The 14548-nt window shown below is 38.1% G+C and overlaps 1 protein-coding gene across 2 annotated transcripts in view; it reads right to left on the bottom strand.

Annotated features, from left to right (window-relative positions):
* Nucleotides 1–4788: 4788 nt before the first annotated feature.
* The window catches only part of VEGFD (vascular endothelial growth factor D), a 28565-nt gene continuing 18805 nt past the window's right edge, over nt 4789–14548 (bottom strand). Inside the window, exons 4-7 of one of the 2 annotated variants that reach the window (XM_090263894.1) lie at nt 12617–12765; nt 11298–11398; nt 6049–6244; nt 4789–5464 (exon numbers count right to left, since the gene is read on the bottom strand). In XM_090263894.1, coding sequence (XP_090120020.1) covers nt 5338–5464; nt 6049–6244; nt 11298–11398; nt 12617–12765 — 573 coding nt within the window. In that variant the 3' untranslated portion in view covers nt 4789–5337. The remainder of the gene's footprint in view (nt 5465–6048; nt 6245–11297; nt 11399–12616; nt 12766–14548) is intronic. The other variant, XM_090263895.1, reaches the window with a different exon arrangement.

Below are 14548 nucleotides of genomic sequence, written 5' to 3'. Positions count from 1 at the left end.
AGTCCCACCCCGCTGCTCCCAAACACCAACCCCGGGCGTCCGCGCCCGAGCACCGCGCCCCCGAAGCAGCCAATAACAAAGAGACGCTGGGATCACGTGCACGAGCGGCGCTCAGGCCCCGCCCTTTAGCGTGGGATGTAACATGAGCGCGCGTGCACGTGTCTCCACGTTGTTAACGGAACAATTGTTGTCTCTGTATTGATAGCATTACTCTTCGGTTTAACCTTTTATGTGAATTCCTAATATGTCGCGAATCTCAAAGTCAGCGCTGGTGTCTTGTTACACAAGCAGCCCTCCAAGGCCCTTCGCAAGGTATACAACCAGGACTCCCAGGGTGCCTCGCAGTTACCCTTAAGCGCTACTGGGAGCTGTAGTCTGGCGACCTGTGAAGGCGAACCCGAACTTAGAAAACTAACTCCCAGAATGCATCGCAGTTGTAACCCTGAATCTCGTGAATGGTCGGGTGGGTTCGAACCTTGGTTGCCTATTACAGCGGCTCTTTTCGGGAAGGCTTTTCGCTCTGCCGATTGTGCAAAAAGGCGGGGTCATAGAGACGGTTTATTTCTGATTATTTGTGCCACAGCGGAACCATACTGGTTCAACAACTCTGGTAGGGTTCCCTGATGTAGCAAATGAAAATATACAAATAAGTCAAATCAAATCAAAATTTAAAAAATTTTTAATTCAGATAAATTCCTTATGTAAGTATGTTCTAAATATTGGGGACTTTATAAAAATTATTCGTCATTTATCTTAAAATTTAACTGGGCATTTTGTATTTTATCTTGCAACCGTACACTCTGGAGAAAAAAAAATTGAGGTCTGACCTGAAATATCAACTCCCATTCAAACTGGTTCAGCTGGCTATGGTGGTGGTTGGCCAACAGGCTAATGAAACACTGGGAGTAGTCTGATAATACCCTGCGCTGTTGATACTTGAAGTTCCCCAGCCCGGCCCTGCATACTTTCAGGAAGGAATGCTTCCCTCAATTGACAGCATCACCAGCACCCCTTCTAAGCCTGTCGAAAACCTATTCATCCCTGAAGATTTCAGCTCCTTTCTGACGCTCTCCTCAAATCTTTAGAGAGAGTTAAATCCTCCCTCTTTCGTATTTTTATAGTACTTAGGCCATTTGCTGGTACAGCATTTCAGGTGATATTCAAATTGTTTGGCTGGCTGCTGTCCTCATTCCTTCTCAATCTGATCCTTGAAGATTTGTGTCTTCTTGGAATCTCACATGAACTTCTTTCTGAAAACTGACAATTGTATTTGCTTGTTAAATATCTGCCTCTCCAGCCAGATAGTAAGCTCAGCCAGGGGTTGCTCCTGGAAATAGACATCGAATAAGTTTTAGTTGTTCTAATGAATTTCTATACCCAATGCCAGCACAGTCCCTGACACATATTATATACCTAGTAAAATGTATTGAAAGTATTTTGTAAAGTGTACCTTATGAAAGTTACAATGAAGTGATATAATTCAAAGAGCATTTTGGTTGTAGTATTTGAAGTGTATTAATGAGTTAACCTTAATGAGTAAGGCACAGGTAGGAAGAGATACTTTGCCCTGTGTTAATGAAGAATCAGTGTAGAAAGATGATGGAGACTCAAGGATACTTATTCGAACTTAATCATTTGCATTTCACTTCACAGATAACACCAACAGTACCAGATGGTATACAGTATTACTTTGGTTTCCTTTTCAGTTTTGCAATAGGTTAAGACAAAGAGTGTGGTGTAAATGGGGGTTAAGCCCTCATTTATTTATTGAGCTCCTGGTTTGCCACCACCATAGTTTTGATCACAATACACTTTTGAAATTCTACCATGAATTTTCTAAGATCTTGATGTCAATACTTGAAAAGAGTTGTGATCTTTTTTACAAAACAGAACAAATGTTTTCTATCTTTATCATCAAACACTTACTGAGTGCCTTTACTCTGTAAAAGGCTTTGTGGGGAATACAAGGAATATGAAACATAGTCCCTATGTTTTAAAAACTTCCCTTTCCTAGCTTTTGTATACCTTTTACCAATAGTATAAAGGAATTCATTCTTCTTGAAAGGTTTTTTTTTTGTGTGTGTTTTAAATACCATAGAATAGGCTGGCCTTTATAAATATATATATTCATAAAGGCACACTATTGCTGAGTCTCTGTGGAGTAGGGGCTGAGAACACTTCAGGCTGTTCCAGCTAAATCTGAAAACATTGAACATTCATCATGCTCCAATCTCCAACCTAGGCTCTGAGTATTAAAAGGCATATAAATCATGATTCTGCACGTGGTTCACAATCTCACATGTGTTCAAGACTCCATTTATAATCAGTTAGACCTTAAGCAAAAGTCTCTATTTAATGATATTTTCTAAAAGTAAAAAGAAAGTTGTAGCAGAAGAATTAAGTTATAAATCTGGGGATAATTCTAATTATAGTGCTCTTCCTGAATGTATAGAATCAAGGTATGCCTTTAGATAATTTTCTCAGAAACCACTACAGATTGACTAAAATACTTACATGCAGTGTATTCTGATTACACTTAATAAAATATGAGGGCAATCAGTACCAATTGTAATATAAAATGACCTATAAGTGGAGAAAGTATAAAATAAATGTGGAGATCTTTGTAAATTCATATGTAACCTAACTCCCCTCGAAGTTGAAATAAGAAGGCAACAGGGTTGTATTGAGAGCCTGCTATCTAAGGCATAAGGCAAGGAAAGTCTGGCATGAGCTTTCTCCCCAAGGAACCAAGACAAGAGTTAAGGCATATGTAAATATCTATGATAAAAGGTAGCAAGTGTTAAGTACTATAAGAGAAACAAACAAACAAAAATACTGGGAGTTTAGAGGGAAAGAGCCTTTCTAGCTGTCAGCATTTGGCTGGTAGAGGTAAAAAGTACTCATGCATGTGTTGGGAGCAAGACCATTCCAAGAACAACATGATCAAGGTACAGAGGCAGGTACTGACTGTCCAGTGGACACTGTTGTATAATTATACAGGGGAAGGGAAGGGGAGTGGTTCAGCCAGGACAAGAGTGGCATTCACAGCGAAGATAGGAGCAAACTGGCAGAGGATCTTATTAAGGAAAATGGACTTGATGTTGAGTCAGACTTTCAACCAAGATGATCTTTTCAATTACTATTTTGAGACTCCTCACTCATCATTCTGCTTTAAATGGAAAAATAAGATATATAAGTGAGGAAAGTAAAATGTTATAGCTGTGACTTTTAAAAGAACATAAACACTTACCATGTATCAGAAACAGAACCAAAATGCAAAATGGTAGTCAGACCAAAGCCATGTAGGTCCTGGACTCTGTATGTGGAAGCAGGGTTCAGTTCTTGTAGAGTAATAGGTGAACAGGGCTCCCAGTGTGGCTAGAGACAGAACCGGCTTTTGTGGGAAATTTACATTGGTGGCCTTCAATGAACCACTTTCCAATATTCACATCCTTGTCTAAGCCCCTCCCACACTGACTCTGGGCTTGGCCATGCAACTTGCTTAGCCAATGGGGTATCAGTAAATGTTCCTAAGTGCTTTTGCACTGGGACATGTCCTATCGGAACCTTTCCACTCGAAAGCCAGTGGTTTTGCTGTAAAGAAGCTCTGACAAGACACTTAATGATGAAAAGCCAGACAGAGAGACGCCTTGGAGAGTAAGAGTTCATCTTGGGCATTCCAGCGGCAGATGAATTCCCATTCTCTGATTGCAAAATCAATGCAATACTTTATTACTTATTAAATAATTATTTATTAGGCCCCTACTATATGCAAAACATCATTCTCACATGGAGGATTATGAGTAAATTTGACAAAATCTAGCTCTTCTTGACCAAATGACCAAATCCATTAAGCTTACAATTTTCACCAATCTGTTGCTTCCCTTAAAAGCCTTAAAATGGATTATGTGTGTCATCTCCTTTATCAAGTATCTCAGACAGCATTTTAATCTCACCCGTCTCCGACCATTATGCTATCCAATCTGTTTCCATCTCTAAACGGCCTCCCACCGCGCTGCTTAGTCACAGATTTATGACCTGCGCTGTTATATTAATAATTTTCTGGCCTTGTGGCTTAGATAATTAGGAATATCATACATCACTGGCATTTATTGTATTTGCTTTAAGCTCCTGGGGACTTCTTACATATTTTTATTGTGAAACAAGTTGAGAATTATCAGCCCACATACCAAAGCTATTAGTATGACAAATATTCCTGTACAATGACCAGTGAATTCTAATAAGGCTATAGGCTAGTTACCCCACCTCCCCCCTCAGGACTAGCCACACCCCAGGTCAGACCCAGCCTCAGAATCCAAGTGCAAATCTCTTGGTGGTTATTGGGGGTTGAGGAGGAAAAAGGAGGAGGGGTTTTATTGATAGAATGCAAAGCCAGATCGTGAATAGTTTTGTCCTAGCTCAGAATTCCTGATAATAGTTCCATCTAAATGGCAATTATGAAGATAGAGCCACAAATCATGTTTTGGTTTTAGAACAGATCCAAAGATGTCAGGGGCTTCAGTGGACTCTCCTTCACCATGGGATGAGGGTCAAGTCAAGTTAAACTGAATCTCAAAGAAAAGATTGCTTTCCAGCTGATTCTTGGGTCACATTGATTTAACCTTGTTTAGCATCTAAACCTTCTGAGAGTTACTCCTTGGGTTTTCCAAAACTGGTGTTGTTTTGTCTCTCTTTACACCCGCCACTTCTGAATTCCTTTCTCTCTTCAAAACAGTTTTTTCTTTTAGCATAAAATTTAGAGTGGAAGCATATTAAATAACACAAAATTCTATGGCTTGAATAATGGTGTTTAGCTTGAATAATGGTGTTTATTTTCTTTAAATACATTTAAATATAAAACAACAGACAGGAGTTCAGTAAACTCAGAACCACAAGCTGGACAGTAATCAGAAAGTCAGTGCTGATCATACAAATTAAAATCTGCATAAGAAAGAATTAGGATAATTCACAAGAGAGTTGCAAGGAGCAAAGGACGCAGAGATTATTCAACTGCCTCATCTGCTGTGAGTAATCAGTCACATGGCACTTGTCATTCCATTATGACCAAACCTTTTTCATCCACTAAACAAACAGAAAGGGTTACACAGGCTCCCTCTTCCCCACTCCTTGGTGTGCAGAGGCACCTTTACTTAGAAGACATATGTCAGTGAACCAGGGAATCCTCAGCTGGTGTTTCATGGAGGGTTGGTCTAGATTCATCTGGAACTATGAGAAATGAATTTTTTTCCAACACCTGGAAAAAAAAGTGACAGCAATTTGGCAAAGCGGCATGCTGTTTAAAATGACAGGGATGGGGAAGTTGGGATTAAAGCTGAATCAAGGATTTTCTTGACTATGGAGCCCATGGGCAGGCCTTTTCTCCTTTAGAAAGCGGCAATGCTTTGTACAGGCTGGTCTTGCATTTGTACACATTCTGGTGTGAAAGGGGCATCCATCCTCACAACTGTTGCAAAAGAAAATAAACATGAAAATTCAGAATCCAGGACTATATTCAAAGGAATAGCTCTGTTCTGATTTGATTAAGTTTTCAAAGTAAATTCTTCAGATATGTATTTAAAATGTCAATATAAAATCCTGAATAGTTATCCCACATGGATTCCAAATCCATTAAAGTATACTTGCTAACCTCTAACTGTTCTAGCCATCAATAAATTTTTGCTACATAAGGTCAGTGACATCCCCTTCCTCAAAGGAAAAAACAAAACAAATAAATATATATGAACATATATTGAGAGAGACAGATTGATCTGCTGATCTGAAACCCCCACAAATAATTGTTTATATCTCATCAATCTAGTTTTGGCTTAAGACTCATAAGCTAATAAGAGCAGGCAGGATTTTCTTGATTTCTTAATCATCACTCTATATAGTCTTGCTTATTCTTTAGTTGCCAAATCTGTTTTACCATCAAAAAGGGGCTTGGGCACTGAAAAAACATGGCTTAATAAGGAAGCCCACCAAATCAAAATGGCATTTACATTAAATGTCAATGAGTCAAGTTAAGGTGAAAGTGAAAAAGCCATTCACCTGCAGGTGTCTGGGTGAAATACCTTGTGCTTCCGGCAGCAGCTTTCCATGCTCTCTCTGCACTCAATGCAACTGCAGTTTTCTGGATGCTGGATGAGATCTCTGGGACAGGGTGTTTTACACACACACTCACAACGATCTTCATCAAACTTCATGTGCGGCCCACAGAGAGCCAGTTCCTGAAGGTGAGAGCGGTCTAAACAGAAACAGAAGAGTGGTGGTCGAATAGCTGTAGCATGAATAACAGGATCCCCAACGTGTACACTTTATATCATTCTCAAACAACTTGGATTCACAAAATCTCCTTTCTTATAGATTTTTGCCCCTAATTTTTGCACAGTGAAGGAGATTCACCTCTAATTTCACAACACAAATACAAAATTCATGTGTCCTTTTAGTTTGTGATAAAATGTTATAAGTGGAATGTTCTTGGTAATATTTTTTACAGGTTTTTAGCTTGGTGACTTGTTAAAAATGTAAATTTTTTACAACCAAATATGAGTAATAAAATATAAGATGTCTAAAGCTTATGAGTCTAGTCCTTCCAAGTTTTTAGACGAAGGTTAAAAGGAGAGAGGAACAGAAGAAATATTGGCACTATAGAAATACACCTCAGACTTTCCGGACTGTGGGTAGAAACAATGATGTATTTTCTCACTACAGATCAAAACACTGTTATAAAAAATACAACAGTAAACCCTGGCCAGGTGGCTCAGTTGGTTGGAGCATTGTCATGTACACCAAAAAGGTGGTGGGTTCAATTCCCAGTCAGGTTGCAGTTTCGATCCCTGATTGGGCCATATACGGGAGGCAACTGATCTATGTTTCTCTCCCTTTTTCTCCCTTCCTCTCTAAAATTAATAAAAAAGATATTCTAGGGTGAAGATTAAAAAAAAAAAACATACAATAGTGATAATGAACTTGGATTCCATAGACATCTGCTGGGAGATATGTTCAGCTGAGAGAGGAAGGCCTAAGAAGTTTTTGACACACGTAAGTGACAGACACTTCTAGAAAGTGTACAAGACAATTGGGTAACTGCTACTCCATATCCAATTCTAATCATCAAGTTAAAATTCATTGCAAAAAAAATGAAAGAGAAACTCTGGAATAACTTGACTATGTAACTTTAGCATTCTTGAAGGTTTTGGAGCAAAGTACATGTTTAGTTTCTTCCCCAAATCTGCTTCTCTCGTTTGCCTGATTCAAAGAATGGTTTTCATCACTCTTGACTCAACTGCCATATTGGGCCTAATCACCATATCCACCCAGTTCTGCTTCACTGAGTGTTTTTTCTTCTCCATCATCACTACCACTGCCTCAATTCAGTCAGTACCTTGTCTTTTTTATGTAGATGGCTGTTACTCATTTGCCAACACAAATTTATCCCGTCAATCCATTCTCCATGAGGTTATCCAATACAAACATAATTTCACTAGTACTTTATATACCTTAAAAGGTTCCCCTCTCTTTCAAAATAAAAGCAAAATTTCCCACCAGGGCATACAAGACCCTCCACGAACTAAAATGAACCTTTCTCATCTCTCTCTCTCTCTCTCTCTCTCTCTGGCCCTCTCCCTCCCTCATTTAGCCTATGTTTCATTCATACCAATTATAGTACTTTTTGTTCTTATGATATGCCAGGGTTTCTCAGACCCATGCCTTTGGCCTTATATTTCCCTCTGCTACTACTTCTTTCCCCAAATATCTTTCCTTGGTTCCATAAGTTTACCAAGTGCCCTTGCCCTGTGCATATTTCCATTCTATCCTTTTCTTTTTTCTTCTTTACACTGCTTACATTTTTCTGTTTATTTCTCCATTCCATCCATTAACTAAAAAACCCTAAGGGCAAATAGGGACCAGGTCTCATTGTTCTGGTATAAAATAGACACTTGATTAATGTGTGTTGAATTTATTTGGTGTAACAAAAGGGTCCTGAATCCAGCTGATGTATGGAGACTGAAGAATCCCATCCAGCATTTCAGGACATTGGGTTAAACCATATGTTCTTGCCAATATATGACCATTAATGATATACCAAAATGGCAGTCTCATGTCATGCAATCTCATAGTTTTAACTGCTCTGTGATTGATGATCTTTGAGGGATAATATGAAACCAGTGTTGGAAAGTTAGATCTGGTGTAATTTTATTCTGAACTGTACAAAGAGGAAAAAGATGAGCTTTCTAAGCCATATGCCAGCAAAGCAAATGTCACTTGGGGGCAAACTGAGAATAGATTGTTAAAGGATAGTGGAGAAGCACAGAAAGATTTACATGGATCACAAGGTGGCAGTAGAGACTCATTCAGAACACTTCAGGTTGCACCAACTCCATTCTCAGGGGGTTCAGGGAAACACAGCCCATTAGTTGTTCACTGAACTTCAGCAAGGTAGTTGGCAGAGACTGGCTTCAGCTCCTCTAGACAACTTAAAAGTAACAGACACTGGATAGAGGGGAATTGAGTGAAGCAGCAACCAGCTAAGGGCAATACTATGAAGTATTATATATTGATTTTAATCCTAGGGAGGCTGATGATGGAATACTAATGTGTTCTGTTCTCAGTCTCATTCCATTTATCATTTTAATCAATAATCTGATGGAATTTTTCCAAGTAAATTCTTGAAGTCGTGCCTATCTTGAGGAATATAAAATACAAAATCAAGACTCCCCAATTTGGGGGGATGGGTATATTTTTTTACACTTTAGAGCAATGACCTGAATCTAACAAGATGAAATTCGATTAGACTTGTATTCACTAACTCAAATGTGCTCATTCGTGGGAGAGGTCATTGTACAAAAGGCAGTTGGCTTGGCAGCCACAAGTGTGAAAATGGGTGTTTGGCAAAGAGTAAGTTCAGTATATCTCATCCATTGGGTGAGGCCATTGGAGAAGTGACCAGGAACTTGGCCCATATTAACTGAATTATGGGACATGAAAATTAGAAGTGCTTGCCATCCAGGCTACCCCATGCCTCTCACTTCCATCATTGCTACAACTTCCCGAAAGGTCCCCTGCCTGCTTTTCTGCCATGGGTCAACCCATCCTCTTCAATACTGTCACTGGGTTGATTTTGCTAAAATTCTAATTGGTGCTGTCACTCTCCTACATGAACCAATTGAGTGAATTCACTTTGCCCTTAGTATCACATCTAAGCCCTAGGACAAGATTCATAAAGTACCCTGTGAGTCCCTCGTTTCCTCTCTCATATCTACCCAGGCCCCTCTCATTATCACCCACAACGCTGAACTTCTTCCAGCGTCCCAACACACCATGTTCTCTCACCTCAAGTGGTGAGCACGCACTTTCCCCCTGCTCAGAGCACTTTACTCTTTCCCTACCACTCTTCCCACCCTCAATACTCATATGCACCAGCTGAATCCCTTCCCAGGAATTATCTTCAGCAGAAAGAGACCACCTCACCCAAGGTTACATCCCCTCCCCAAGGCAGCCCGTATACAATGAATGACCAGTCCATAGGACTCAGTCCCTTTGCCTCCATTTGGGACATCCTCCCAAGGACCATGCCAGCTTCAATTCCTCATAGGATTGGCTGACACCTCTTAGCAATTGCAACACGGTACAACTTCTCCCTCTGCCCAGTCCCAATTCCCTTTCACATTTCAATGCATTGTACCTGGATGCAAACCTCCTGCATACAAATATCTCTCTCAGAAGCTGTGCACCAGGGAAATACCTAAAATAGCCTTTAAGTTCTATTTGTATTGCCTCCTACAATAACTTTCTAACACTATTTAAAAATGACTCACATGGAGAAAGAATTATATTTGTTTCACATGACTCTGAAGGGTAAAACCTGAACTAACGAGTCGATGTTCTAGAGCTGGGCTGTCCAACATGGTAATACAGGTCATATTGAGCATGAAATGGCAAGTCCAAATAGAGATGTGCTGTAAGTATAAAATATACACTGGAGTTTAAAGACATAGCACAAAACTTCAGGATGTCTCATTAATAAATTTTATGTCAATTGCATGCATGTTAAAATGAAACAATTTTTGATATGCTGGATTAAATAAAATATATAAAAATTCATTTCATCTGTTTCTTTTTTAACTTGAGTACTATAAAATGTAAGTTATATATGTGACTCTCAGTGTAATTTCAACGGACAATACTATTCCGGAGAGAGAGATTTAGGTTCAATATAGTTTACTAGCAATAGGAATGTCACCAGAATAACTGGGCTGTCTCAGTGGGTGATGAGTTTCCCCATGACTGATACATAGTCTAGCAGAGGATTGCTGAACACTTGATGGGAAGGATGTAGACAGCATTCAAGATCTTCATGAGCATTTATACTACGTGAACATTAAGTTTCCCTCAAAAACTGGGTTGAGCTTTCATGGTGAGAGACAGAAATATGGGAGGTGGGATGTCCCTTATGGCTTCTAGGGACTGATTCCTTAGAGCTGAATTCTTAACCAGTCTTGCTTGCAAATCATAGTTTAAAACAATGAAGGTTCAAATTGCATGATTCCTTCCAACTTTTTTCAGTGCAATCATATCAGGTTGTCTGGGAAATAAACAAAAATGCATTCATTCTCAGCCAAATGTTCATCACCCAAAATCATAGCATTATGAGTTATGAGCAGTGATGGTTGCCTATCTCATTTGGTTCCCAACTCCCCTTAGCCCAATAGCTGTGTCGTACTTTTAGTTTGTCCTGGTTTCAGAAAAAGGTTCCTCTTGTTCCTCCCTTTTTTTAAAATTATTGAGATGTTTTTACATGACAGTAAAAAGAAACCAAGGAATCCAAAATTACTTTATGTTCTGGTGAGACTTTCATACAAATAAATCAGGAAAATGTGGTTGATTAAGTGTTTAGTTCTGAAGTGGCTTTCATTAAAGGTTACTATCTCCTTTCAAATTCAATGTTTTGGAATGCTCTAATTGCTCTGGGCTTTTATTTATTATTAAAGAGCATATGATGCATTGGTGGGCTTACTGTATAATAATAGCACAGAGGGTTCTGGAATCTAACTGCTTCTATCACTTTTAGCTGTGTGACCTTGAGAAAATTACTAGACACCTAGGTGTATGCACTTTGTAATTATAAAAAAGGAGGATAATAACAGTATATTATAGGATTATTGTAAGAATATAATGAGTTAATACATATAAAAGGCTTAGAACACTGGCGGGTCATAGTAAGCACTCAACAAATGCTAATTACTGTTGTTGTTATTTTTATTATTACTATTATTATTTCATACTACTATCATTACCTTCCATTCCAGCAAGTGGATTCTCCTCCTGTAGAACACATTTACATTTGTTGCTATCCCATAGCATGTCAACAGGACAGAGTTTCTTGGAATGCGAACAGCTAGGAAAAGAAATAAACTAGATTTAAAAGCTTTCAAAGGCATCAACCTTAGGAACATTTTTTTTTTATGTAGAATAAATTACTGAGTGGAGAATAGTTAAGAGTTCTAAAGAGCTTAATTCATATTTATGAACTGCATGCTATTCGATAGCAATTCTATAATTACAGATATTCTATTTAGAAAATTCTGGAAATGAAACTGTAATTTTGGTTAGTTATAATCTTTTAAAGAAGACTGGTGTTAAAATGATGTAAATTAGCTGTCAACAGAGCTTATTTACCAAAAGTAAATATTTTTTTAACATGGTTCCTAAGCACTATCTTCTTTAAAATAGAGATAAGAACATTGGCCAGGACAGCATAGATATCTTGTGCATAAATGTCCTTTATACATAAGCTTTCTCTTTTCCTTAACGGAGATAGAGGTATCTTCTTGGCTCAGTGTTAATTAACATATAATCACGAGCTCACTTCATCACTTGCCACTCACATATGCATTTACTGCTTTACCTTTGAAAGATCTAAATATACAACTTACTTATTTTATGTCTCCATTCAGGGTTTATAATTTTACCTTTATTTGTTTCTCAATCTTTTTTTTTCCAAATCAATGATTCTTATCTTTATTTCAGAACACTTCAGGGTGTTATAATTTGTATCATAAAGAATCACAAACTACTCTTAAGAATTTCAAAGCCACGTTAATTTTAAGTCAGTTTCATTTAAAATAATAATTTTCCATTTGGTAATCTCAAGAGGAAGGGCTAGGAAATTGCTACACTCAGATGCAGAGAGTTTTGCCACTCCTCAAGGATTCCAGGAACTTTTCCCCCATGCATCATTTTGGGACTGAAATGTATAAACGGCCTAGAATGACTTTTATTTAATGTTTGTGCTGGAATAAGGGAACATCTGCCAGACTTGAGAATGAAATAAATGTTTACAACTGCATTAGAGTATATGTATTAAAAACAAAGGTGTCCATAAACAGTTATGCTGAGTTCATAACCACTGAGTTTTTAGGTCCTATCACAATATACATCTAACACCTAATAAAAATCTATTTGCCTAACAGCTATTACCAGTAGGTCTGGGTTAGAACCTAAAGGATAAAGAACATGAAGAGAAAGTGATGACTTTATAATTAATGAAGTATTCCCCACACACAGCTTTGGCAAAGGCAAGAATAAGCATTAATCAAATACAAGAAATGCTTACCGATCTTCTTCTGGGAGCTGGATGGATCTTCTGATAATGGGGTATGGATGGCTTGGAGCCAGTGACAAGCACTTACAACCTGTGTGGTTGGCAACTTTAACAGGTACTAATTCAGGTACTGATGTCAAAGGCACTGATATTTCAAAGAGCTAGGGTACAGAAAAATAACCACAATACATATATATTTAAAATAATAATTTCTACAGCCTACATTTTTGTCTTTGTAGTGACTTTCTCAAAGTTTTCCATCAAGAATAGAACTAATAAGGATAAAGACTGACAATGACGGAATGAATGCCGGGCTGAGAGTCAGGAAACCAGGGCTTATCTAACTTTATCAAGTATTTAAGCTTGGTCAAATCTCATAATTTTTCTGTGTCGCTGGTACCCTTTTAAAATGGCACCATTAGTCTCTGCTCCTGCTTTGAGTGTAAAAAGTAAGTATAAAATGAAATTACACCTCTGAAGTTTCTTTGAGACCACAGTGAGTAGATTATTGTTCAAAACAATTTACTTACCCTTTCTCAAACTGCCTCCATTGAAGGAAAAGTTTCCTGTTCTTTGACTTTGGAGTTGGCCATGTGACTTGCTTTAGTCAACAGGATGGTAGCAGACATGACACAACTACAAACTTGAACTGCACCTGCTTTGTTGGTCTTGTTTTCTCATGTGTATGCTGTAGCCATGAGAAGAGCATGATCTGGCAAGTTTACTGGTCCAAGGAATGAGAGACACAGGGAACAGACCTGGACTCAACCTATGACTTGGAGTCAAGCCCAGTGGAGCCCACTCTAAACTAACTAAATCTCAGATACATGAGTGAGAATAAGTCTTTGTGGTTTGAAGCCCCTGAGTTCGGCATAACATAGTCATAACTGATTGATACATGATCAACATATTCAACTACTTAATTATAGGTAACCTGAATGTCATTCTATATTTCTATATGCTAAGCCTTGTTATAGTAATTCATTTACCCCTGATAACAACATTATAGGGTGTGCTTTTTATTACCTTCACCTTCCTTCCACAGGTGAAGAAATAGATGTACAGAGAGGTTATATAACTTGCCTAAGGCCACATAACTATTGATTGGAAAGGTGGGAATTTGAACCCACGTAGTCTACTCCAGAGCCAGAGGCAATAATCTTAAGAATATACCTATTACTTTTTGTAATGAAATTGCTATGACTAGAAGGGGTAAAGTGGGATCTTGGCAAGTAGAATTTAGAAAAATGTCCATTACTTTGTTTCTAGAGTGGTTCTACGATATATGGATGAATTTGAACTTGATTTTAATGCTTTATCCATTCAATCACCATTCCGTGTAGTCCTTGTCCTTGCTACAGAGTATTCACTTACTGACTTGGTTTCTAAGAGGTATTTCCTCAAATAGTCCATAACTTTGGGATGAGGGAGTTTTTTTTAATGTTCAAATATGCATATTTGGAAAGAATAACTGCTGCACACATACACTTAAGCACATTCTTTAAAACTAATCATTTGTTGAGTAGAGCAATCAAAATAAAGTACTCAACTCTCTATTAAGTGGAAACAATCCATTAAAGTTGTGTTTATTCTGATCTTTCAATATGTAATGGAACTTCCGTGATAAGTAAGAGAATGTTTTTAGAGTGTTTACTTTGCATAAACTTCATCTTCTTGCAAATTTTTTCGGCTACGCTCTAGGGAATAACATGGTCATGAACTAAAGCCTTTTACGTTATACATGCTTTATTTCTACTGACAGTTGGTGCTTAGCCATACTTATGTTATTTTTTGACCTGATTGTCAAATAGCAGAGGTCAGAATTTACAAGTTCCAAGATTCCCTAAAAGGATTGAGAAAAAGAAACTCTACAGTTTAAGGGATATTTTAGGGGATTGGGGGAACAAAATTAAGGATAAGTTAACCTATTGCCAAACAAATCAG

The sequence above is a fragment of the Furipterus horrens genome, unplaced genomic scaffold (assembly GCF_987537825.1).
Source record: "Furipterus horrens unplaced genomic scaffold, mFurHor1.1.pri manual_scaffold_17, whole genome shotgun sequence".
Classification (NCBI taxonomy): domain Eukaryota; kingdom Metazoa; phylum Chordata; class Mammalia; order Chiroptera; family Furipteridae; genus Furipterus; species Furipterus horrens.
This window is presented reverse-complemented; position numbering and strand designations above follow the sequence as displayed.